This window comes from Babylonia areolata, chromosome 33 (genome assembly GCF_041734735.1).
Source record: "Babylonia areolata isolate BAREFJ2019XMU chromosome 33, ASM4173473v1, whole genome shotgun sequence".
NCBI lineage: Eukaryota > Metazoa > Mollusca > Gastropoda > Neogastropoda > Buccinidae > Babylonia > Babylonia areolata.
Genome location: NC_134908.1, coordinates 21,493,504 through 21,521,003, shown reverse-complemented (window position 1 = coordinate 21,521,003; position 27,500 = coordinate 21,493,504). Strand labels below are relative to the sequence as shown.

Here is a 27,500-nt window from a genome sequence, read left to right as displayed (position 1 = left end):
TCACTACTACGACTCCCTGACGCTGAAGGGGAGAGCCACCTGGCATTCTTTCCTAGGGGACTGGGCTTTCGTCAATGGTTCGCACAAAGCGCGTGGAGGTACGTGCGTGTACAGTGTGTGTGTGGGTGGGGGGGAAGGGGGGGAGAATTGTGTGTGGGGGGGGTGTGGGGGGGGGGTGGGGGCGGAGGGGCTGGGGGGGGGTGTTGTGTGTGTGTATGTGTGTGAGTGTGTGTGTTGTGTGGTGTGTGTGTGTGTGTGGCGGGGAGAGGGTGTGTGTGTGGTGTGTGTGTGTGGGGGGGGGGGGGGTATGTTGTGTGTGTGTGTGTGTGTGTCTGTGTGGTGTGTGTGTGTTTGTTGTTAAAGTATATAATTAAAATGACGTAGTTTACTTGTTTGTTAAACATATAGTTTCTTTTTTTGTGAAAACATCGTATCCCCCCCCCTCCCCATTAGTTAGTTAAAAGATCGTGGTTTTCCATTGCTTATTATTTTGTGGTTCATTTGCACAATCCGCGTGCGTGTGCGTGTACGTGCGTGCGTGTAGTATCTATAGTATCGTAGTTAACCATCATGTTTAAAATGTAGTTGTTTTCTGTGTTGTTTTTAGGTGGAGACGTTATAGTTTTTTGCCAACTCCATTATCAAAAAAAGATTGTGGTTTTCCGTCGTTGGAAATATCTGTAGTTTTTACCACAATATTCAAGACGTAGATTTTGTTAGAAATACTGTAGTTTTCCCGCAGTAGCTGAAAGATCGTGGTTTTCCATGATATGTAATAGTTTGTTGTTTTGTTTTGTTCATTGGTGGTTTTTCTCTCCCTCCTTGTAATTCATGGATTTTTTTGGATTTTTTTTTTTTTAATGTGTTCATTTGCATTTGTCGAAATGCGCTGGTTGATTTCATTGGTCAATTTTTGTTTCTTCTGTTGTTCATTGGTTGATAAAATACTGCAGTTTAAGCGATGCAAAACAGCGCCCCCTGCCTCCCCTTCCGCTTCCCCTGCTCTTATGCAGACACAGGTGATACTTTTGTTACATATGCATACTTGGCGTGGTCAGATGTTCGTTTTGATTGGTTAAAAGCTCAATTAAGATAAAAGGAAGACGATGTGACAGCCCTTCACTGACATCCTGACCTGTAAGCTGTGTCTTATCTCAGTGAGGTGACAGTCCTTCAGTGACATCCTGACCTGTAAGCTATGTCTTATCTCAGTGAGGTGACAGTCCTTCAGTGACATCCTGACCTGTAAGCTCTGTCTTATCTCAGTGAGGTGACAGTCCTTCAGTGACATCCTGACCTGTAAGCTCTGTCTTATCTCAGTGAGGTGACAGCCCTTCACTGACATCCTGACCTGTAAGCTCTGTCTTATCTCAGTGAGGTGACAGCCCTTCACTGACATCCTGACCTGTCAGCTCTGTCTTTTCTCAGTGAGGTGACAGCCCTTCTGTGACATCCTGACCTGTAAGCTCTGTCTGATTTCAGTGAGGTGACACCCCTTCACTGACATCCTGACCTGTCAGCTGTGTCTGATCTCAGTGAGGTGACAGCCCTTCACTGACATCCTGACCTGTAAGCTGTGTCTGATTTCAGTGAGGTGACAGCGCTTCACTGACATCCTGACCTGTAAGCTCTGTCTTATCTCAGTAAGGTGACAGCCCTTCACTGACATCCTAAGCTGTTAGCTCTGTCTGATATCAGTGAGGTGACAGCCCTTCACTGACATCCTGACCTGTAAGCTCTGTCTGATCTCAGTGAGGTGACAGCCCTTCACTGACATCCTGACCTGTAAGCTCTGATTTCAGTGAGATGACAGCCCTTCACTGACATCCTGACCTGTAAGCTCTGTCCTATCTCAGTGAGGTGACAGCCCTTCACTGACATCCTGACCTGTAAGCTCTGTCTTATCTCAGTGAGGTGACAGCCTTCACTTGACATCCTGACCTGTAAGCTCTATCTTATATCATTGAGGTGACAGCCTTCAATGGACATCCTGACCTGTAAGCTCTGTCTTATCTCTGTGAGGTGACAGCCCTTCACTGATGAGTAGCAGTCAAAGGTTCATGAACTAAAGGTTTTTGTTGCTGTTTTCCTTACTTACCATTGTCAAGAGTGATGGAAGCTATGGTGTGAGTTAGTTCACACACGATCAGCCCAGAGAATCGTGGTTCGTCTGGTGTACCTCACAAATTCAGGAAAGACTGCAGGCAAGCGCACTGTTCTGCTTTGTCAAACGTTTCTTTTCATGTCACGTAGAGAGGTGGTTGTTCCAAACTAAAATGCGTGTTTGGCTTTCCTGCTGGTTTTAGAACACTATAATCAGTCTTTCTTCTTCTTTTTTTTTTTTTATCGGGAAACTTATTTCTAGTGTGTTTTTATTTTTTGTTAAGAACCTGAACAGCTTTCCTTCCCCCCCTCCTTTTATCGTTGATATTTATTTTTCTTGTGATTTTTTTTTAATTTCTTTGTTAACCTACACCATGCTTTAACTGGTTGAAGTGAAGGCGCTTGAACCGTCCTTTGCCAGAGCTGTGTGAGAGAGTGGTGGGCTGGTTTCGACTGACTGGACTGATGGAGTTGCAGTGCAGTGATTTGGATAGAATAGCTCAAATGTTCACATCAGGTGCACTGAGTCCTTGGAGTTTTACTGGGCAGCATTGTAATTTGACCCCGAATAAAAGCACTGCTAAATGAGTGTGTGTGTGTGTGTGTGTGTGTATGTGTGTGTGTGTGTGGTGTGTGTGTGTCAATAAATTCTTTCATTAAACTTCTTTTTTTTTCGCGAGTGAATTCATCCTCTTTTTTTTTAATGAATTAAACAAAGATTACTTGTCTAAACAGTGCATGCTATTTGCAGCTAAAAAGAACACTGATGGTAGAATAGTTTTATGGACTGGATTATGATCGTCAGATTGTGTCCCTTTATTGGTTATGATTGTCAGATTGTGTCCCTTTACTGGTTATGAATGTCAGATTGTGTCCCTTTACTGGATATGATTGTCAGATTGTGTCCCTTTACTGGTTATGAATTCAGATTGTGTCCCTTTACTGGATATGAATGTCAGATTGTGTCCCTTTACTGGATATGATTGTCAGATTGTGTCCCTTTACTGGTTATGATTGTCAGATTGTGTCCCTTTACTGGTTATGATTGTCAGATGGTGTCCCTTTACTGGTTATGATTGTCAGATGGTGTCCCTTTAGCCTTGTCTCTGTGTGCGTATGTAACAGATTGTACGAACTTAGTTGTTTTGAAACTTAAGGCCTTGAATCATTTTTAAGGTGGTTTATTTAGTAGCAGTCCTTATGTATGTGTTGTATCTTTTATGGAAGTTACGTGTTCATGATAGACAAGCTGTAGTATTTCTGTTTAATTTTTTGCCATCCGATTAATTGTAAAGATACACAAATCAATCATCGTTGTTCTGATTATATTGTCTTTTTCTTCCACCTTGCCTTTGATACAGTTTTTTTTTTTTTTAAAGCTTTTCGTATGCTAATCATAGTTGTATATATTAGCTGTGGTTAATATTGCTTTCCCATTTAGCGGTGTTATTGGCTCTGGTCTAATTCAGTTATTCTAGCTCCAGTTTATGAAATTTTCTTGATAAGTTTGTGTGTGAAGACCATTTTGTTTAAGTGTCGATGGTTTGTGAAGACCGTTTGTTTAAGCGCTGATGGTTTGTGAAAAGCAGTTGTTTAAAATAATAGGCTGCTGATTTATTTTTTAAAAGAAAAAGGAAGAAAGGTAAACATGTGATGAATATTTTATAACAGGAAAAAATATGATATCTTGGAATCTACCAAGCACAAAAAAAAAAAAAAGAAATCAAAGAAATCAGTTCAGGTAGTTATAACTAGCCTACCAATTCTTCTCAGTCAGTCAGTCAGTTAAACCCGGTGTAAATTGTTGTTGTTTTTTTCCACTCAGTGAGAAATCATTCACAGCGTAATCTTTTGTGACTGACTATAAGGCTCAAATTAGGAGATAAGATTGCACTGGCTATTAGAACTGCAACCTAAGGAGCCATTCCAGTGCCGACTGTCCTAAAACCCTATGGACAGAGAGAGTGGGCATACAGCTTAGCTTGGGCAAGACACTCTCCACTATTTTCAAATTCTAGCCCAGATAGTCTGGACAGCAGTTGGCTCCTCTTCAATTTTGATTGTCATCAAACGAAAATTGATGCCAAGACAATCAATAGTTGGCTCCTCTTCAATTTTGATTGTCATCAAACGAAAATTGATGCCAAGACAATCAATAGTTGGCTCCTCTTCAATTTTGATTGTCACAAAAAAAAACTTTAAAAAAAAGAAGAAAAAAAAAAAGAAGATAATCAGGACAATAGCTGGCTCCTCTTCAATTTTGATTCTCAGTTTCAGTTTCAGTTTCAGTAGCTCAAGGAGGCGTCACTGCGTTCGGACAAATCCATATTATACGCTACACCACATCTGCCAAGCAGATGCCTGACCAGCAGCGTAACCCAACGTGCTTGATTTTCATCAAATGAAAAATGGGCAATATCGTTAACAGTGTTAATGTGGTGACGTCAGAGAGAAATACGTCACTTAAAAACTGGACCCAATAGAAGTCAACAGTGTTAATGTGGTGACGTCAGAGATACGTCAGTTAAGTCCCGGAGCCAATGAAAGAACGGCCAATTGAAGTTAACAGTGTTGGTTGTGTGACGTCATAGATACGTCAGCTAAGAACTGGACCAGATGAAAAACGAACACTAGAAGTTGACAGTGTTAATTTGGTGACGTCAGAGATACGTCACTTAAGAACTGGACCCAATAGAAGTTAACAGGGTTAATGTGGTGACGTCAGAGATACGTCACTTAAAAAACTGGACCCGATAGAAGTTAACAGTGTTAGTTAATGTGGTGACGTCAGAGATACGTCCGTTAAGAACTGGAGCCAATGAAGTTAACAGTGCTGTGTTGTTTGTGTGGGATGTCAGTTAACTAGTTGTGTCTGTTGACAGACTAGTGGCGTAGCCAGTTTCACCTCTCTGAATCTATAACCATTCTTGGTGTTTTCCTTCCTGTAGGGTCGGCCCCTCAAGAGGTAAAAAAAAAAAAAAAAAAAAAAAAAAAAAACCTACGCAGTCTGACACTGCATGCTCTGTCCTGTCCTTTGACTGCCGCCAGTAATCAGTATGCACAACGATACTTAATCATGCATATTAATCATGCATACTTAATCACGCATATTAACTAAATTTTCGCTCATGCATACTTAATCATGCATATTAACTAAATTAATACCCACAACATACTCGCACTGAATGCTCACCGAGGCCCTCAGATTAATACGCCATTCTGATGCTCGTGCATTTCAGTACTGGGAACGTTTTAATTGCATACGCACGGCACGGAAATCCTATTAATATGACATGTCTGATTTCGTTTCTAAACCCTGATGACTATGTGAATTAATATGTGAATCATTGTCCGCCTCTTGAACGGTTTGTTGATGCAAGGAAGCGTATGCCCCTTTCAGTGGCACCTTGCACATTATTCTGCAGCATTGCAAGCTTTGAGAATTGTGCTGTTTGCCCTTAAAACATGAGATGTGATTTCCTGCCTTTGTTTGTTTCTATTTTCATAAAATATTTTAACTTTATTTATTTGCTGTTTGCTTTATTTTTTTTCTCCCTGTGTTCAATTATGTGTTTATGGAATGTGTTTGTTTTAATCGATAATGATTTCTTTAAAAATTTACTTGGTTCATTTTCACTTTTTTTTTTCTGGTCGTTTTATTATTATTATTACTTTTTTGTTTGTTGTTTTTCGGTTGTTTATTTTTTTTCCATTTTACTTCCCTTTTTTTTTTTTTTTTTTTTTTTTTTTTTTTTTACCTAACGTGCATGATTTCTTTACTCCCCCCCCCCCTGTTGAGTTTCTTTTTCTTTGATTACTTTTTATTTTCGGTTGTTGTTGTTGTTTTTTATGCCGTGTACTTCTGCACTTCATTTCATTTCCTCGTTTGCTTTGCATTTATTTGAACTTTTCTTTTGAATTACTTCCTTTCTTAATTGATTTTCTGTAATTTACCTTGCTTAAAGAATTTTTCTTTGTTTACTTATTGTCGGTTGTTGTTGGATTTTTGTTGTTGTTGTTTTGTTGTTGTTGTTGTTGTTGTTGTTTTGTTTTTTTCCGATTTCATAAAGGGGGATAAAAATCAAAACCAAAAATAGACACAAGGAAAAACGTTTAATCCAGATCACTTCAGGGACCATCACCCCTACACTCCCCCGTGCTACTACCGCCATGACTGAAGAGCCATCTGTACGAAGGGAAGTCACTCCTGTTTGCTAATGGCGTCGTCTCATGTGTGTGGTGCTCCGTCTGTCAAATCTGAATTCAATATTCATGGAAGAAGGATGCTTGGTGTTTCAAACGATCACCCCTCGCCAGTCCTCCACCACCCATACAGTCACTTACTCGCATGCGTACACAGTAATTTCTTCGCCACAGCAATTTGGCTGTCTACCTTAATCAGTTATATCAATCTATCTGTCTTAATGAGTTCTATCTATCTGTCTATTTCTCTATCTGTCCATCTATTTATCTTAATGAGTCATGTCTATCTATCTATCTATCTATCTATCTATCTATCTATCTTAATGAGTTACGTCTATCTATCTTAATGAGTTATATCTATCTATCTATTTGTCTGTCTGTCTGTCTGTCTTAATGAGTTGTATCTATCTACCTATGTAATGATAGGTAGGCCGTCTCTTTACAGGACACTGAAGGTGACCTATCTTGAGGTGAATGGTGATTTTTAACTGAAAAGAAAATATAAATAAGAAGAAAAGAAAAGTTTGGTGGGTTTTTTGTTTGTTTTTTTTCAGACGGTGGGGAGGGGTGGAGGGTACGGGTGGCGGGGGAGGAGGGCGGGGGGGAGGGGGGTGGGGGGGGGGCGTGGTTACTTTAAATCCTATCGACAGAATTTTTTTTTTTTTGGAGGATGCAGTAGTGGGGTTAGTGGGGATGGAGGTGGACAAGGAGAGTGGTGGTGGTGGTGGAAGGGGGTGGGGGAGAGTGAGAGTGTTGTGTTTCTTTTAAGTCACTTGGACACTTTTATTTGTATTTCTTTTTTTTTCTATTGATTCACGAGATTCTATTTCATACGCTGTTGTTGTTGTTTTGGTTTGTTGTTTTTTAGCCAGAAGTAGTAAACTTTCTATTAATCACTAACCATTTCCTTGGTTGTCAGCACCTTATAAGGCTATGGTCGCACCCACTAGTAATAACAAGTGATAAGATTATTGACAATAATAATGATAATGCTAATAATGATAGCATTGATAATGACAACTGTGATAATAACAATGATAATGATAAGAGTAACAAAAAATCTCGATTGTCATCACCATCATTATCACTTTGGTCTTCATCATCAGCGCAGTAATGATAATAATAATAATTATCGTCATCATGACCATCACCACGTGTATCAGTAATGGAATGCTTTTAGTAATGGGAAATGATCCTCACGTGAATAAAATGAATACAATCAGAAGCTCAGTAGCTGAAAGACTATTGCTCTTTGCTCTTTGTGCATGGGAATCCAAATGGATACAAGAGGGGGTGGGGGGAGAGGGGGGGGGGGGGTGTCAAAATGTGTGTACACAGAAGATGAAACAAGCTCGTTAAAAGTCCGGTAACCCACGTCAGGGTTTTGGGTGGGTTATGGAAACATATCTCAGTTGTTGTGAACGGATCGAGTTATCAGCAAAAGCGTGAGCTGGTCGTTTGTTTTAACTCTCTCCATACGAACGGCGAAAGAGACAACGTTAACAGCGTTTCACCCCAATTACCATCATCAAAATATTGCAAACGGAAGGCTCTTATACTGAAGAGGTGAATGTTGACACAGAATACCACAATTCTGACGACGGAAGCTAAAGGTTGGGTCATTCAGACACCCACTGGACATCCGAGGGGTCTGTGTAGAGGAGAAGAGAGGACTGGCCGTACTGAGTGAGTTAAAAGGAAGAAGAAGAAGAAGACGAAGAAGTTCTGACTGGTCTTCACTCATGTCTTTTCGTTTCGATTGGAGAATGGATCTGAAGAGTTATCGGCCTTGATATGGCTTCTACGGTTGGCTGGGCGTTACATCATCGTTCAACCACAGTTCGATACCCCAGGTTGACGGGCGCAATAGCCGAGTGGTTAAAGCGTTGGACTGTCATTCTGAGGGTCCCGGGTTCGAATCACGGTGACGGCGCCTAGTGGGTAAAGGGTGGAGATTTTTACGATCTCCCAGGTCAACATATGTGCAGACCTGCTAGTGCCTGAACCCCCTTTGTGTGTATATGCAAGCAGAAGATCAAATACACACGTTAAAGATCCTGTAATCCATGTCAGCGATCGGTGGGTTATGGAAACAAGAACATACCCAGCATGCACACCCCCGAAAACGGAGTGTGGCTGCCTACATGGCGGGGTAAAAACGGTCATACACGTAAAAGCCCACTCGTGTGCATACGAGTGAACGCAGAAGAAGAAGAAGAAGATACCCCAGGTTCTGGCCAGGAGTCAGCCCTCGAACAAGGAAAAGAAAGGCATCATAACACCAAGACCTAAGTTTAAATGCCTTTCGTACAAAATTTTCTAAAAATATAAAATGTATATGCGGTAAGCAAATAACTGTAAGCCATCTGCTCGTTCATTTTCCGAGCCTAAGACCGTTAATTCCAAAAGATGTAGTTGATGACTTTTCTTCCAATATTTCATTAGCCACTGAAAAGATTTTGAATGATTATTCATTGCTTAGAATGTTTTCAGAAATTTTAAACTCCAGTCCAGTTGGTATCCTCCTTTGATGTATTACAGTTGATGTTGTTATTTATATTTACATTGTTGTAGGTTAATACTTGTTGATATGCATATACATATTCTCCCTCCCATGACATCTCATTCAATACACACCACAATCTCTTTAGACTTTTTCTTATAATAATCTACCTTTCCTCTGATACATAACATGAACACTTTTTTTTTTTACACTAACATTCACATGCACCCCCTTTCCTTTATCAACTACTTGACTCCTTTCCGTCTGAAAACACTTATAGTGAATAGACGTTAACTCACTCAGTACGGCCAGTCCTCTCTTCTCCTCTACACAGACCCCTCGGATGTCCAGTGGGTGTCTGAATGACCTAACCTTTTGCTTTCGTCGTCAGAATTGTGGTATTCTTTGTCAACATTCACCTCTTCAGTATAAGAGCCTTCCGCTTGCAATATTTTGATGATGATAATTGGGGCGAAACGCTGTTAACGTCGTCTCTTTCGCCATTCGTATGGAAAGAGTTAAACTGAAGATAAAACCTAAGCCCTGAATAATTTGACTTTTCGGGTCCACGCCAATGGAACGTTTTAAGTTCTACAGTTGAACCAGTGGTGGTGTGTGTGTGTGTTGTGTGATTGATGACTTCTGACCTAACTGATGACCTCTGTCCCCACCCCCCCACCCCCACCCCCACCCCCCACTTTTCTCCCCCTCCTCCCTTCTCCGCCCCACTTTTTTTTTCTTTCTTTTTCCTTTTTTTTTTTTTTGTTTTTGTTTTGTTCTCTCTCTCTCTCTCTCTCTCTCTCTCTCTCTCTCTCTCTCTCTCTCTCTCTCTCTCTCTCTCTTTCATGTGGCAATGTTTTGTATGATTTTCATGTTTCCGTAATTGTAGTCTTTGATTCATCCATTTATGTAACTATTATTATCTATTTGGTTTGTTCTATGTCATTTATTATTCAGACTTATTTCATTTATTACAATGTGTGTATGTGTGTGTGTATGCATGTGTGAGGGCATGGTGTAAAGAAGCTTCCAGCTTATCCATTCCTACTCTCAATAAAACATTTGTCATTGTCATTGTCATTGTCTCTCTCTTTCTCTGATCCCAATTTGTTTGGGTTTGTTTTTTTTTTACAGCATCTTCCTCACCTCCATCACTAACCCCCCCCCCCCCTTCCCTTCATTTACCTTACGCCCCCCCCCACCCCCATCCCTATACCCCCCCCCCACCCGAACCCTTCCCCCCACCCCTATACCTCCCCCCCACCCGAACCCTTCCCCCCACCCCTATACCTCCCCCCCACCCGAACCCTTCCCCCCACCCCTATACCTCCCCCCCCACCCGAACCCTTCCCCCCACCCCTATACCTCCCCCCCACCCGAACCCTTCCCCCCACCCCTATACCTCCCCCCCCACCCGAACCCTTCCCCCCACCCCTATACCTCCCCCCCACCCCTATACCTCCCCCCCAACCCGAACCCTTCCCCCCACCCCTATACCTCCCCCCCCCACCCGAACCCTTCCCCCCACCCCTATACCTCCCCCCCACCCCTATACCTCCCCCCCAACCCGAACCCTTCCCCCCACCCCTATACCTCCCCCCCCACCCGGACCCTCCCCCCCACCCCTATACCTCCCCCCCACCCCTATACCTCCCCCCCAACCCGAACCCTTCCCCCCACCCCTATACCTCCCCCCCAACCCGAACCCTTCCCCCCACCCCCTATACCTCCCCCCCACCCCTATACCTCCCCCCCAACCCGAACCCTTCCCCCCAACCCGAACCCTTCCCCCCCACCCCTATACCTCCCCCCCCACCCGAACCCTTCCCCCCACCCCTATACCTCCCCCCCACCCCTATACCTCCCCCCCAACCCGAACCCTTCCCCCCACCCTTATACCTCCCCCCCAACCCGAACCCTTCCCCCCACCCCTATACCTCCCCCCCCACCCGAACCCTTCCCCCACCCCTATACCTCCCCCCCACCCCTATACCTCCCCCCCACCCCTATACCTCCCCCCCGACCCGAACCCTTCCCCCCACCCCTATACCTGCCCCCCACCCCTATACCTCCCCCCAACCGAACCCTACCCCCACCCCTATACCTCCCACCCTACCCGAACCCTTCCCCCCACCCCTATACCTCCCTCCCCACCCCTATACCTCCCCCCCACCCGAACCCTTCCCCCCCACCCCTATACCTCCCCCCCACCCCTATACCTCCCCCCCAAACCCGGACCCTCCCCCCACCCCTATACCTCCCCCCCACCCCTATACCTCCCCCCCAACCCGAACCCTTCCCCCCAACCCCTATACCTCCCCCCAACCCGAACCCTTCCCCCCACCCCTATACCTCCCCCCCCACCCCGGACCCTTCCCCCCACCCCTATACCTCCGCCCCCCCCACCCGAACCCTCCCCCCCCTATACCTCCCCCCCCCACCCGAACCCTCCCCCCCCTATACCCCCCCCCCACCCGGACCCTTCCCCCCCACCCCCTATACCTCCGCCCCCCACCCGAACCCTCCCCCCCTATACCTCCCCCCCCACCCGAACCCTTCCCCCCTATACCTCCCCCGCACCCGAACCCTCTCCCCCCATACCTCCCCCCCACCCGAACCCTTCCCCCCAAACCCTATACCACCCCCCAACCCGAACCTTCCCCCCCCCCACTCCCACCCCCAACTTCCATTACTTTCCAACTCTCTTAGCCCTTAACTCTTGTTGTTGTTGATGTTGATGTTGTTGTTGTTCTCTGTTTGTATGTCTGTCTGTCTGTCTGTCTGTCTGTGTCAGACCTCTTTTTCATTCTTTGGGATTTTCTTCCTTTTTTTTTTTTGTCATGCCTCTTCTTCTTCTTTTGTGTTTTCCTCGTTTGTGTTCCCCCCCCCCCCCACCCACCCACACACACACACACACCCTCCACACACACACCCTCCACACACACACCCTCCACACACACACCCTCCACACACACACCCTCCACACACATGCCCTCAATGTCTTCTTCTTCTTCTTCTCTGTCTGTGTCTCTCTGTCTCCTTGTCTCTGTCTGACTCTCTGTCTCTATGCCCCCTCAAAACCTACCCCCCCCCCCTCTCTCTCTCTCTCTCTCTCTCTCTGTCTCTCTCTCTCTGTCTGTGTCTCTCTGTCTCCTTGTCTCTGTCTGACTCTCTGTCTCTATGCCCCCTCAAAACCTAACCCCCCCCTCTCTCTCTCTCTCTCTCTCTCTGTCTCTCTCTCTCTGTCTGTGTCTCTCTGTCTCCTTGTCTCTGTCTGACTCTCTGTCTCTATGCCCCCTCAAAACCTACCCCCCCCCCCCTCTCTCTCTCTCTCTCTCTCTCTCTTCTCCGTTTGTTGTTGAAGGGTAATAATAATGATGGTGCTGCTAGTGGTGATTACAATGATGACGATAATGATGACAGCAATGATATTGGAATGACGACTACAATAATAATAATAATAATAATTATAATAATAATAATTATTATTATTATTATTATTATTATTAACAAAAATTATGATAATAATAATAACGAATTCATAACAGCGTTGCAGGCTTGTTTTGGCTTGGTTTCGTGCACATGCATTCGCATGGTGATGGTGTGTTTGGTAATTCAATTATTTTTCCCTTTTTTTTTTCTTTTTTTTTTATGCCTGATAATTTCATTTTTTCGTTCTGCATTCGGCATTGCAAGGTAGTGGAGCTAGTATGATGGAAATAGGGTGAGGGGTGGTGGAGGTGGGGGTGGTTAACACTAGTTACTGTTCCTGTTCGTGTGATGAAGTGACGTCAGAACCGGTGACACATCCATTGGTAGTCATGATAATAATAATTATTATTCTCTGCTGGACGGATTGCTAAGTTGCTGCTGCGAAAAAACAAAACTAAACTAAAAAAACAAAAAAACTGGAGATCTATTAACCGATTTGAGACCAAACTTCAAAGGAAGCAGTTGGCAGGCTCAAAGAAATAGATCTTTTCCACTCGCACTCACATTATTAACACACGCCATGCGCATGCGTCTTGGTGAAAAGTTATCACACTGGAGAAAGAATCATGCTGGTGCGCTTCGTGCAACGAGCAAGACAGCCGATCAGCTTTTGAGCTTCGAAGTTTCAATCTGCAGATTTCTTCTCTTCCCCCCCCCCCCCCACCCCCCCCTCCGATTTCCAAGGACAGCTGAAACACAAGCCTTGCTTCTTCTTTTTTTCTTTTCTTTTTTCCCCAAAGGTTTAAGATTACAACTTATTATGTTGATGAAAATAGCATGTGGCAGATTTACAAGACAGATAAGGTGTTGCAGTCTTCGTCACTAATCTCAGTTCAATGACCGATTTAAAAAAATATATATATAATTTATTTGGGGGGGAGGGGTTGGGTGGGGGGGAGAGGTAGGGAAAGGAACACGAATGGAGAAGGGAGAATTCGCGGGTTAAGTAGAAGCGTTGTGTCCCTTGCATGACGAACGAATGTGAGAGGCCAGTGTCATGCAGTTCGTGAACTTTTTTTCTAGAAAGTTGAACCCCTTTTCTCTGGAGTTGGATTTTCATGACGTCATACCGCCTGTGATGTAAATTTACTTTTGACGTCATCAGAAGGTGATCTTCATTTCCGGCGCAGCCAAGGCTAGTTTTGGTTTGGACGGAGCGGGGGGGGTTTTGTCCTGGATATGGGATAGTTCGCGATCTGTTCTACCAGTACAGAATGAAGCCATTGGTTGGGGGAGATTTCTGAGGTAGGCTTTTGGGAGTGTGAGCGTGTGCAGCAGTGTTTTGGTGCCCATGTTGTTGTTGTCTTCTGTTCGTACAGCGTCGTCTCATTATTCCCACTGATCTAGAAAAAAAAAAAACTTTTACCTATTTAAAGATCAGTGGAGTATTTCGCTTTTGAATCTCATAAATGGCTGCCTGCTGTGTTGTCGTTGTTGTTGTTGGTGGTGGTGTTGTGGTTAACAGAGTTGTTGGTGTTGTTTAGTGTTGTTGGCAGCGGAGATAATATTGCTCAGGAGGCTTGGTTTTTCATGAGTTTTCTCCCTATGCGGTGATCACAAGAACTATGAAAATGAACCAGTTAAGAATAGTAATTGGTAACTATGGAAACGAACCAATTAAGAATAGTAATTAGTTTAACAAAGTGGATTCTGTGACACTGCGCAGTAATTCTTCTGTTGCAAATGATTGACGAACAGAAGTCTTTTTTTTTTCTTTTTTTTCAAGAAACCATTTTTATCAAGAAGCTGTTTTTGTAGATCAAATGATTGTGACAGATAGAAGTCTTTTTTCCGTCAAAAGTCATTTACAACAAACTGTTATTATTATCATTATTATTATTATGTCTTTTTAAAAAATGTTTTAAGTTCAACTGACCTAGTTCACATCAATGTAACACAACACCATACTGGAAAAAGGCGTGATATAGCATGGGACACTTATCGCAGTTTATATGTGACATTGCATTATCAGGTAAGAATAGACCCTGTGTGTTTTGTGTATGTAACATTTCATTTCAGATGCTCAAAGCAAAGTGCACTCGCAGCAGTGACTACAGTGTATATATGAATCAGAATACTACGAAATTGTTGAACCACCGATACAATGCGTGCCGTTATTTATTTATTGGTGTATTTATTTGTTTTGTTTTTTTTAAGAGATAAGTAGATAAATGAGTAAATAAATGATAAAAAAAAAACACAAAAAAACCCCAGAAATGCTTGTCGGATTGTATGTTTGAAAAGAAAATGTTGCCACGAATACAGAAAATGTCACCACGAATACTGCGAAATTATTGAAATGGTCATAATTAATGCCATTATACAAACGCGCGTGGATAAACTGAAAAGTTGATCATTAGTGATTGAAATGAATCTGGGTGGCTAAGAGCAGCGCATGCAGGCGGTATACAGGTGTATTCCTTGTTGATGATCAATGGTTTTCATCGCTGGCATCCATATTTCTTTCATTAGTTTCCTGTTCATTTATTCATGTGTGTTAATTCATTCATGAGTTCGTTTGTTCGTTCGTTTGGTTATAGTGCTAGACTGGGTCATAGCATTGACAATGGTTGTTGTTGTTTTTTGTTGTTCTTTTTTTTAAAGTTTTCTGTCGTTTTGTTTTCTCAAAAACTATTTTCAGCAAATCTGTAACATGTATTCATTTGAGTCAGTGCTTTCTCCTGAGCATTAGACAATACTGCGTTGCACAACTGTTGATGATAGTGAGTTTAAAGAGCGCGTTTTCTCAGTCTGAAGTCTGAGCGAGTGAGAGAGACAGACAGACAGAGATAGAGAGACAGAGAGCAAGAGGAGGAGAGGAGAATGAAAGACAGAAAAAGAAAAAAAAAAGTTGTTACCTTTCTTAGATTCTGATTAATGCTTTGATGATGATCATGATGATGATGATGATGACGACAATGACGATGATGATGTTGAAGGTTGCTGCTGGTACTATGGCTAACTGTTAAAGTTTTGCTGTTGGTTCTTAAACTATATATATATATATATATATATATATATATATATATATATATATATATATATATATATATATTAACGAAAATGTCACAATACAAATTTATACAATGAACTTTATACAATTTATACAACGACTGCTTTTCTGATTGTAGTTCGTATTGTTATCACCAGTACTCTTGTTCTTGTGGTTGCAGTTTTGAATACTGTTGTTATCGATGCTGTTGTTGTTATTGTTCCAGTTCTTGCTGTTGTTGTTGTTGTTGGCGTTATTGTTACAGAACCTTTGAGCACCTTGACCATCATCATTGTCGTCGTTATCGCCATCATCATCATCACCAACATCACCACTGTCATCGTCATCACCGTCGTCATCGTCATCATCTTCACCATCAACCAGCAGTGGCGACGAGGCTGTCCAATCTGCCAGCGCGCGCGCGCGCGCGCGTGTGTGTGTGTGTGTGTGTGAGCATCACTGTCATCGTCATCACCGTCGCCATCGTCATCATCATCTTCACCATCACCCAGCATTGACGACCATGCCGTTCAATCTGCCAGCCTCTGTGTGTGTGTGTGTGTGTGTGTGTGTGTGTGTGTGTGTGTGTGTGTGTGTGTGTGTGTGTGTGTGTGTGTGTGTTTCCACCCCCCCTCTACAACAGGGTCCACCGGCAGCTACACAAGCACAGGAAGCGAGAGCGACGCCGGGCAATCCCCCAGTGGTGACGGTCCTCTCGGAGACAGTGCGGACTCTGAGGGCGGGGAGCCCGATGACGTTTTCCCTGACGCACCAGAAGCGACTCGGCCAGCCTCTGACGTCACTGCGGCCCCGGGCGTTGTGTTTTTTCTCCAAGCCCCCGAGCACCGAGCCGAGCGAGTCGGAGCTCTACCGCCGGATGCTGATCGCCCACCGCCGGCAGTTGCGTCACGTGGAGAGGCCGGATCTCTGCCATTGACGTCACGCCGCGGCGGCGGACAGACAGACAGTGGTGGGGTCTCGTCCGCGAGGGGGGAGGGGGAGCGCGTGACGTCACAACGGGTGGACACAGAGGGAGAGGTGTGTTCTCCCGGGGAGGAGAAGGAGGAGGAGAAGAAGGCTGTAACAGAGACTAGAGAGAGAGCGCCCTTCGCGGAGGAGGGCGCAGGGGCAGGGACTGCGAAGGAGGACAAACCGGAACAAGCGGCCTCGCCGTCGGCCGCAGCGGGTGACGGCGCGTCATCCCCTTCGTCAGGACCTCCCGCTTCGTCATCATCACTGACGTCATCATCACCAGCTTCTCAGCTCAGCACTAAGGCCCAGGTGACGTCACCGTCTGCGGCCAAACAGAATTCTTTTCACGAGGCTTCAAGTCTTTCTCCTTCTTCTCCTTCTCCTTCTCCTTCCCCTTCCCCAGAGCCCCAGCATGCCGGATCTGTTGCTGAGCCCAAGGTCGAACCCACAAAGAGGGCGCCGAAAGTTCCGTACTCTTCAGAAAACTCCAGGGTGTCTTTGAGGGGTGGGGGGGAGGGGAGACCGGTGGTCCGCGGTCCACTGGGAGCTCTGATATCTTCAGGCGGTGACGCCGCTAGCAAGACCACCCCCACACCACGAATTTCGCCCGCCGGTAAGAAAAGCGTCGGCAGCACCACCAGGAGTCCTGATGTGACTGTGACGTCTCCCACAAAACTTCCTTCTCCAGGAAAGGCAGGAAGTTCAAGTCCTGATGTAATTTTGACATCTCCCGCTAACCTGCCGGCTGTAGGGGCGACGGGAGCTTCGGGTTTTCCTCGCTCACGGGCTAGCAACGCCGCGGCTTCTGCCAAGAGTCCTGCTGTCACTGTGACATCCCCTACAGACCTGCCTTCTCCAGGAAGGGAAGGAAGTTTAGGTCCTGCTGTCACTGTCACGTCCCCCGAAGACCTCCCAGTTCCGAGTGAGGCGACTGGAACCCAGGGCCCCCCAGCGCTGCAGGAGGTTGAAGGCGGGAAGATGTGCGACTGCTGCTCCACCGACCAGCACTATTGCAGCAACCGCAGCTCCACATACCACCATGACTTCCTTGGGGACTACCGGTCAAGGGCCCGATCGGAGTCCACCACCGCGTCAGTGTCGGGGACGATCACCCCTTCGAGGCTTTCCATCTCCTCCGCCGCCACCACCACGCCCCCCAGCAGCGAGTGCTCCCTCTCCCCCTCGCACTCCCCGTCTTCCCACCCCGCCTCCCCCTCTACTAGTGAGAACTGCGGCCTGCGTGCGCCAGAGTTCAGCCGGGAGGAGAGGGAGCCGACTCCCATCCCCCCTGACCGGCTGATCGTCACCCACCTGCCCACGGGAAGCTCCTTCCTCGTGCAGTCCTATGGCGGAAACCTCCGCCCCCCTGTGTCCCGTCCTCCTCGGTCCAGCGGGGCCGGTTCCGGTTCCGGTTCTGGTTCCGGTTCCGGCGCTCGCAACCGTCCGTTCATATTATCAGACCCTTCCTCGTGTATGAACGGCAAGCTCCACAATGCCGCTACACCGGAACGCCGAGAACCAGAACCGGAACGCCGAGAACCAGAACGCCGAGAACGTCCAGAATCAGTACCAGACCCTCCAGAACCAGTACCAGAAAGTCCAGAACCAGTACCGGAACACCCAAACCCACATCCGAAACCGGAACCCTACGATCCCAGCACAGAGGAGAGAATGCTTGACCGAGAAGTAACCGCATACACCAGCCCCGAAGACCAGCCGGAACCCTACGATCCCAGCACAGAGGAGAGAATGCTTGACCGAGAAGTAACCGCATACACCAGCCCCGAAGACAAGTTGGAGCCGAGCCCACCACCCGAAGAACCCGCGATGGTGTGGGAAACCTTACCGCCCATTGAGACTGAGGGCAGACTGGAACCCAAGGAGACCGACACGGACCCACCGATGATCGTAGAGACCTCCTACTCTGCCCATATTCAGGTCAAGGTGGGGCATAAACCACAGCAGCAAGAACCCAGACCAGAATCAGCCCAGCCCGAACCGGCACCCAAACCAGTATCACCCCAACCAGAACCAGAATCAAACCGTCCCGAACCAGACCCCGAAGCAGACCGATGGTTCTACAAACAGCCCGGGGAGACCCTTTTCACCCGGGCATCCCCAGCACCAGACGAGGGGGGAATACAGGAGGAACCACAATCCTCCTCCTCCTTCTCCTCCCATGCCAGAAAGGAAGGAACAGCCTCCCGTTCAGATGTCCCCCAGCCACCGGCCTCCTGCACAGCCATGGAAGCCATCTACTTCGACCCAGTTCACCAGGAGCTTGTCCACTACAAACGCATCAAGGACGCCCCTTCGCCTCTCGCACCCGCTCAGCGGGCCATGTCGGCCCAGGAGACGGGTCACGGACGCCCCTCCGCCAGAAAGGGCCCCGGGCAACGCGGGGGCCGGAGGGGCAGCGACCACCGGCCCAAATCGGACTGCGGGATCTACTCCAGCATTTCCAGGGACCCGGAGCGGGACCTGGTGTGGCAGTACTTCCGGGAGCTGGCGTTCGTCATCTGCCTGCTGACCTTCCTGGGGCTGGTGCTGGACGTCCGGCCTCACATCTTCGTGGGGGTGGTGCTGGTGGTGCACCTGGCCCTCTTCCTGTCCAGGAAGTGCATCTTTGTCCGGAAGTAGAGGAGAGGGGGGTTGGGGGGGGGGGGGGAGTTAGAGGGAGGGGGAGGGACTATAGAGAGGAAGTGGGAGGAGGATGTCAAGCACAGGAAATGAAGTTGGGGATTAGTAGGGATTTTTGCAGCTATTGTGTCTTTTTTTTTTCTTCTTCTTCTTTTTTTTTTCTTTTTCTTTTTTGTCTCCCATGGAAGTGTATTTCTGTCAGGAAGTGGAGGGAAGAGTGGAGAGGTGGGAGGAGGGGAAGAAGGAGTGATGGCCTAGAGGTAACGCGTCAGCCTTGGAAGCGAGAGAATCTGAGTGCGCTGGTTCGAATCACGGCTCAGCCGCCGATATTTTCTCCCCCTCCACTAGACCTTGAGTGGTGGTCTGGACGCTAGTCATTCGGATGAGATGATAAACCGAGGTCCCGTGTGCAGCATGCATTTAGCGCACGTGAAAGAACCCACGGCAACAAAAGGGTTGTTCCTGGCAAAATTCTGTAGAAAAATCCACTTCGATAGGAAAAACAAAATAAAACTACACGCAGGAAAAAATACAAAAAAAAAAAAAAAAGGGTGGCGCTGTAGTGTAGCGATGCGCTCTCCCTGGGGGAGAGCAGCAGGAAGATTGGGTTTATTTAATTTAATTGTATTTTATTTTATTTTATTTTATTTTTTGTTTGTTGTTTTTTTGTCTTTTTTTCCCCAGGAATTAAAGGAAAGAAAGATAACAGGAAGGGAAGTGGAGAAGGCAAGAAAGTAAAAGGGCATTGAGCACAGAACCCCCCACCACCACCCCCACCTCCCCCCACCCCAAAAGATAACCAAAAGATAACAATTGGATTAGAGCTTTTTGCAGCTACTGTGTTTGTTTGTTTTTGTTGTTGTTGTTGTTGTTTTTATAATTTTTTTTATTACGAAACAGGAGAATAAACAGAGTTAGGAAGAACTGAATAAGGATTTAGCACAGATTTTTTCTCTCTTTTTTTTATTTTATTATTTTTTTTAGGAAAGAGGAGAATAAACAGGGCTAGGAAGAACTGAATAAGGATTTAGCACAGATTTTTTTTCTCTCTCTTTTTTTTTTTTTAATATTTTTTTTATAGGAAACAGGAGAATAAACAGGGTAAGGAAGAACTGAATAAGGATTTAGCACAGAAACAGGGTAAGGAAGAACTGAATAAGGATTTAGCACAGAAACAGGGTTAGGAAGAACTGAATAAGGATTTAGCACTTTTTTTTCCTCTCTCTTTTTTTTTTTTTTTATTTTTTTTTTAAGGAAAGAGGAGAATAAACAGGGTTAGGAAGAACTGAATAAGGATTTAGCACAGATTTTTTAACCCCCCCCCCCCCCCCCCCCCAAAAAAAAAAAAAAAAAAAAAAAAAAAAAAAAAATAATAATTGGATTAGAGCTTTTTGCAGCTACTGAGTTGTCTTCTTCCTTTTCATTTATTTATTTTTTTTTTTTTTTTTTTTTTTTTTTTGTAAGGAAGGAGAGACTGGATAGAGAGAGGAATGAGCTGAAAGTTTTCTTCTCTTTTTTTGTTTTTTGGTTTTTTTATTTATTTATTTATTTATTTTAAATTATATCTTTATTATTAGCATTTAAATAGTTGCAGATATAAAGGGAGTGGATACTGAAAGGAATTAGAACAGGATATTGCGCAGCACTTTTCTTTTCTTTTAATAAAGAGGGAGGGAGAGGGAGAGAGAGAGAGAGAGAGACTAGGAACAGGATAATGGTACTGTACAGCTTTTGTTTTGTTAACTTTTTTTTTTCTGGATAAAGATACAAGATGCAGAAAGGGGTCGGATACTGCGCAGTCCGTCTATGGTTTTACTTCTTTTTTTTCTTCTTTTTTTTCTTTTTTTCTTTTTTTTTCGTTTTTATCTTGTATTCTTTTTGTGTGTGTGTTTTTTTTGGGTTTTTTTTTTTTTTTTGTATTCCGAGTGCAGACGAAAAGAGTGGGAGAAGGGAGGGAAAACATGAGGGTTTGTGCAGTTGTTGTGTCCCTTGTATTGGTTTTGGGGGGGGTTGGGGGTTTTTTTGGTTTTGTTGTTTTTTTTCCCTCCTTTTTTTATTTTTTAATTTTTTTTATATGCCTATATATATGGTATTCTGGGGTTGTGGACAGTAAAAGTAGAGAATGTTTCTTTGTCATGTTAATTGATTTTTTTTTCTAGTTTAATTTAGTATATTCTATATTATATTATGATCAATGTATTATATTCTGAATTTTATCTATCTAATTAATGATAGTCATTTAGGCAGCGAACGAGACTGTGCTGATAACGCAAGCTTGATTCCTGGCACTGTGTTAATATTGAAAATAAATCTTCGTTGTAAATGGCAAGAAGTTTACAGATGATTTTTTTTTTTTTTTTTTTTTTAAATAACAAATTGAAGTGTTGTGAAGCAGCCGCCCTAGAAGACTGATGAAACAAAGGGAGAAAGAAGGACAGAAAGGACAAACAAAGGAAACAAAGTACTGGTGGCAGTGGATGTACATTTCAATGAGTGCCATAGTCTTCACTCGACGATCTGCTTCTGTCTTCTCTCTTCTCTCTCTGTCTCTCTCTGTCTGTCTGTCTGTCTGTGTCTTTTTCTTTCCCATCGTATGTCTCAGTATGCAAGCACACACAGAGAGAATCTCTCTAGTCTCACAAACACCTACCATCCTTCCTACCCACCAACTCTCTCTCTCTCTCTCTCTCTCTCTCTCTCTCTCTCTCTCTCTCTGCATATTGCAGCTTTTCAAAATGATCGGTAACAGACTACATTTACTGTCGATTTTATTGTATGCATAGTACAATGACTATCACTATTATATCCGTCATTATTACTTGAATTACCATTGTCCTTACGGGTTGGTGCTAGTCATTAGTGATGACTATTCGCATGACCGTCATTATTACGATGGGAAATATGCGAATGAATACTTATTACCCCTAGAGGTAGAGAGCGGGGGTCTCAGACAGAGCGGTTTTGAAAGAGTGTTCTTAGGTGATAATTTCACCGATCAATCCATTTAAAATAGTGAATAAAAGAAAAAGTAAAGAAAAAAAAAGGGGGCAAATTTTCGTCCATAATTCCCATGGTAAGTAGGATATTGTATGAAATGATAGCCGAACATTAGGACGAAGGAAAAGTCCTTTTCCCCTTGAATCAAGCTCTGTCTTCTTTCTTTGCAATCCCTACGGATGTCCAAGTATTGAACAATGATTTCAGTATTTTCTCCTTTGTTTACGAACAAAACAACATTTTTTTTGTATGGGGATATGCAAAAATTATAGGCGGACATTGTCATCAAAATTCGATCATAGTTACAAAACTGAGTTATGAATATTGAAAGTGTGGGTAATTGTTCGTCCAAGAGCGTTAAATTAACCAACCAGTTTACCTTTAATAACCGTGTCTGCCTTCTGGTGTCTATAATACCAAACAACTTACCTGGTTATTTATCAACTTTAAAAGAATGTTAACAAATCGAAATCACCCTCAAGACAGAGAAACAAATTGTTGATACGGATGTTAATACCATAACTCAAACCACGTGCTCACTTGAATATCGATAACTAAAATACGTTGATGGTGATTGTTAATACAAAAACTCAGCCCAGTTTGTGATGTGAACGTCAGAACTATAACTCAAGTAGACAGGCAAGCCATTACAATAATTACGCAAACCAACTGCTGAATCGATAACTGTTAAATTAACTCAAACCAAGTGCTGCTGATATGAATGTGAAAATAATTGCTTTATCAACTGTGTTCCTCAAATCAAAATTTGATACCAATGTTCTTACAAAATTCAATCCCAGTGTAGATATTACTGCCGCTACAATAACGCAAACCAACTGCTGATACGAATATTAATGATTCTAACCGGTTGCTGATACGAATAATACTTAAGTTAAAAACTCAAGCCAATTGTTGGTGCGTTTATCAGTGCAATGAATCAAGAAAGTTGTTGATGCAAACATTGACCCCGGTTTGTTAATACGAATATTACTGCAATTACTCAAACGAATTGTTGATACGAATGGTTGAAATATTAGCCTATTTTTTGTGTGTGTTGTGTTGGGTGGTGTGCATGCTTGAACTTTGCTGGCGCCATTTTCTTAACTCTATAAGCAGTTGGAAATGATGACATTGTATTGATATCGTGCGAGTGTTGTGTCAAATGTACTACCTCTCTCTCTCTCTCTCTGCAATGGCCCCATTCCTCGTCACAATTTAAAAATAGCTTTTCCCGCCTTTTGGAAACTGCGCTAGAAATGCCCTCCTGTCCGTCTCCCTCTATTCATTTTCTGTTCCAAACAGCAAGAAGGTGAGATTGTAAACGCTGTATCTTGCAGACTTGTTTGCAAGCTTAACTTCTTTTTTTCGTGTGTGTGTGTTTTTTTGTTTTGTTTTTTGGGGGGTTTTTGGGTGTTTTTTTTTTTTTATTCTGGTGCTGGGTTTGTATATTGTGTTGATTTAGTTTGCTTTCTTCTCATCTTCCAGTGATAAACTGTGTAAGAGGAGAGTGCTGTGGGAATGTTTCATTGCTATCATTATTATTATTATTATTATTATTATTAATCCACTTCCACATCCAGTAAGGCGCAGTTCACCAGTGTTAAAGAAATCAAATGAACTTAGCTAATCATTCGGGGGGTTGAAATGAGATGTATGGACTGTTGTATGGCTGTGATTTTGATGACAACTAGATGGGTTTTTTTTTTTAAGGATTTTGTAAATGCAGATGTACATGGAAGTAATTTTTTTTTTCCAATTGATGATCGTGGTTTGCCCAGTGGAATCAGTTCGGCTGAAAGCAGTGAGATATAAAAATAAATAAATAATAAATCTAAAAACAAAACACGTCTTTTTTTCTTTTTTTGTATTTTTTTTTCTTTTTTTTCTTTTTTTTGTTTTTGTTGGATTTTTGTTGTTGTTTTCAATTCACACTTAAGTACATTATATTGTACTTTGGTGTTGTCATGTTATGCATTTTTCGTGATAGAATGGGTTGAGTTTGTTTTATTTTTTTATTCATTTTTTTTCCGGAATAAGAGCAAGGATAAAATTGGGTGGGGGCGTAGGGTTTGCAGTCAGAGACACAAGAAAATAAAATCAACATGTATGATAGCACCTGTCCAAACATTCAAGAATGAAAGTACATTGCATGAGTGAGTGAGTGAGAGAGAGTGAGACAGAGACAATGAGAGAGGGAGGGAGGGAGGGAGAGGGAGATGTTTGTTCCAGTCACAAAATGTTTCTGCGTTAGTCGTGGCATACATGCAAGCACGAGCATGCGCGCACACAAACACACACACACACACACACACACACACACACACACAGATTACCTATTTAGTGCTTGTACGAAAAGTGTTAGCTTTGTAGCCTACATATTATTGAAATCCATTTTCGCACTCTTTTCCTCATATTTCGTGACAGAAAAGAGACAGTATGAAGAAGAACAGAGATGTTGTGCTTGTCGGAACTAGTTCATGCCATTACACTTTGAGCCATAATGATGGAGTCTCCCGTCGGTCCGACGGATGAGTAGGCAGGCAGGCTTATCTGTCAGTGTGTGTCCTCATATGGGAGAAGAGGCCGATCCTGGATGCGCAGCACTTCCCACAGGTATTGCAAGGGAAAACGTCTCCAAAAGTTGAGCCCTGCTTCCTTCGCTCACGCTTCTCCTTAATGGCCAGCGTTCTCTTGTTTTCAAACGTCTTTATGCCACTAGAGCACAGCATCCTCCAGCGAGGGCGTCAGTTTTCCCGGAAGCGATGTCTATGTCACAGGCTTTGAGGTTTGTCTTCAAGGTGTCCTTGAAGCGCTTGCAGGGTCTTCCAAGTTCACGGTGGCCTTCCTTCAGCTGGCCATACAAAAGCATCTTGGGCCATAAGCACAACTTATTTAACTCTCTCCATACGAACGGCGAAAGAGACGACGTTAACAGCGTTTCACCCCAATTACCATCATCAAAATATTGCAAGTGGAAGGCTCTTATACTGAAGAGGTGAATGTTGACAAAGAATACCACAATTCTGACGACGGAAGCTAAAGGTTGGGTCATTCAGACACCCACTGGACATCCGAGGGGTCTGTGTAGAGGAGAAGAGAGGGCTGGCCGTACTGAGTGAGTTAAAAGAGGCACTGTGGTAGGGTCTGTCAGGCGTTGGCCGTGTTCACCAGGGATTAGGGATCAAGACCCTGTTCTGGTGTGGTGTGGTGTGGTGTCCCTGGGAAAGGTACTTTTACTCCAGAGTAGCAGTATATGAAGTAGAAGTATTTTTATTATTATTATTATTATTATTTTATTTTATTTTTTTAATTATATTATTATTATTTAGTGTTGTTTTTTCTCTTTTATATATATATATATATTTTTTTTTTTTTTTTGGGGGGGGGGGGGGTATTTTATTTTTTTTTTTTTTTTTTTTTTTTAAAAATTCTCAAGGCCTGACAACGCGCGTTGGGTTACGCTGCTGGTCAGGCATCTGCTTGGCAGATGTGGTGTAGCGTATATGGATTTGTCCGAACGCAGTGACGCCTCTTTGAGCTACCGAAACTGAAACTGGAACGGGGGGGGTTCTGGATCACTTTGACCATTGACCCCAATTGCCCTCAGTCCATTGGGATCTTGGTCAAGTTTTGGGCTCTCAGGTCAAAGGGATCCACAACCCTCGGTCCATATACTGCTGGTTTTTCACTCTCACCCAGGTGTGAATGGGGTCACCTGGTTTCTTTTGGGGGGAGGGGGGAAGTTGATTCGGCGGCGGTTTTGGGGCCCCACCTTCCTGTGCTGAGCCCTGGACACAGTGGACATGTGTTCACTGTCTTGCTGGCCAGTGTGAGGGACCCTTGCTCTCTGTAACTCTCTCCATACGAACGGCGAAAGAGACGACGTTAACAGCGTTTCACCCCAATTACCATCATCAAAATATTGCAAGCGGAAGGCTCTTATACTGAAGAGGTGAATGTTGACAAAGAATACCACAATTCTGACAACGGAAGCTAAAGGTTGGGTCATTCAGACACCCACTGGACATCCGAGGGGTCTGTGTAGAGGAGAAGAGGGGACTGGCCGTACTGAGTGAGTTAAAGCTTCTAACCTTTTTTTTTATGACTTGACTTTTCACCCTGTACTGAACGCCAGCGTGTGTCGCTATCTGTGTAGTGTTAGGTTAGTGGATCTGTTCCTTGGAATGGACAGGAGCCAAACCAGTGCAAATTAACTCCCCCTACCCTCACCTCTCACATTCTCTTCCACACCTTCGCCTTCCCTTCCCCCCCCCCAAAAAAAAACAAAAAAACCCAGTGCCAACGAGAAAGAGAGAGAGAGAGAGAAATGGGAAGAAATTACAAAAAAAAAAAAAAAAAAGGATTGAGAAAAGCGTAATTGTGGTGATATAATTATGTATGTGTTTTGTTTGGATGTGCGTGCGTGTGTGTGTGTGTGTGTGTGTGTGTGTGTGTGTGTGTGAAAACTGCTGGAGAGACTGGAGGGAGAAGGAAGAGTGGGGGAGAGGATGGGGGAGGGGGTGGGGGGGGGGCATGTTAAACTTCCAGCTGAAGACAATCGAATTATTGTTAAACGTATGACAAAGGGCAAACTGTTTATATTAAATAAATGAAAATATATTTATATACAAAGATGAGTGAATAATTCAACAAATGGACAATATAATATTTTGGCAGCTGCTAGAAGGACTGTGTTCTGTTGTTCTTTCTTTTTGACTATCTATCTCTCTATCTATTTGTTGTTGTTGTTTTTCTAAGTCGTTGCTTCTAGTTTGAACATGTATCACAACTTGGCCTGTGACTGGTCAGTCAGTAATTGAATTTATTTATGCTAATGCATAATTTTTTTTGCGTGCAGCACGTGTGTTTGTGAGTGTGTTTGAGCACATTTGTGTTGATTATATCATAGATCTATGCACTACTGCAGGAGCTTATGACGGCTCTTATTATCTATTGACCGGCTTCAACGTGAACGTTAGGCTTCAGCTGTTTGCTTGTTAGGAGTTTGAGTTTGTACCGGTCTGTCTGTCTGCTTATCTCCCTGCTTATCTGTCTGTTGGTTCCAGTGATCTGTCTGTCTGTCTGTTTGGCTGTCTGTTGATTCCAGTGTTCTAATTGTCTACCTGTCTGTCTGTCTGTCTGTCAGTCTGTCTACCCGTGTGTTTACCTGTCCGTCTCTCCGTGGATCATTGTGTGTGTGTATGTTTGTCTGCTTATCCATCTGCCCTGCTTTGTTTTATTTTCATGGTGTGTGTTTCCTGGCTGCTGTAGCGCATATGGCCTTGTGTGCACGCTTTCAGGCCTCTGGCTCTGATTCTACTATTATGTATTTATTTATTTATCTGTTTATTTATTTATTCATTTACTATATATTTACTTAATGCTGGATTCGTAACGCTATTTATTTATATATCCATAGATTATATCATTTAATTTATATTCAGTTTCAATCGTATATTTTGTCATATATTATTTATTCATTTAGTTATTTATTCATACTTAATTATTCACGTACTTATTGTTCAGGTGCACACGCAAGCGCTTTGGCTTTTCGTTGTTGTTGTTTTTGTTGAGATCCACGCTTGTTGTCACAATTTG

The 27,500-nt window shown here is 43.8% G+C and overlaps 1 protein-coding gene and 1 long non-coding RNA gene across 2 annotated transcripts in view; both read left to right on the top strand.

Moving 5' to 3' along the window:
- The window catches only part of LOC143277028 (uncharacterized), a 35,193-nt gene extending 16,231 nt beyond the window's left edge, over positions 1–18,962 (top strand). Inside the window, exons 3-4 of the mRNA XM_076581752.1 lie at positions 1–98; positions 15,937–18,962. The exon at positions 1–98 is cut by the window's left edge and continues 136 nt beyond it. Of these exons, the coding sequence (XP_076437867.1) occupies positions 1–98; positions 15,937–18,905 (3,067 nt within the window). The 3' untranslated portion in view covers positions 18,906–18,962. The remainder of the gene's footprint in view (positions 99–15,936) is intronic.
- Positions 18,963–25,469: 6,507 nt separating this feature from the next.
- On the top strand, positions 25,470–26,173 carry LOC143277256 (uncharacterized). The gene is made up of 2 exons (XR_013053711.1): positions 25,470–25,751; positions 25,980–26,173. It is a non-coding gene; the product is annotated as an uncharacterized LOC143277256 (long non-coding RNA).
- The last annotated feature ends 1,327 nt before the right edge of the window (positions 26,174–27,500 follow it).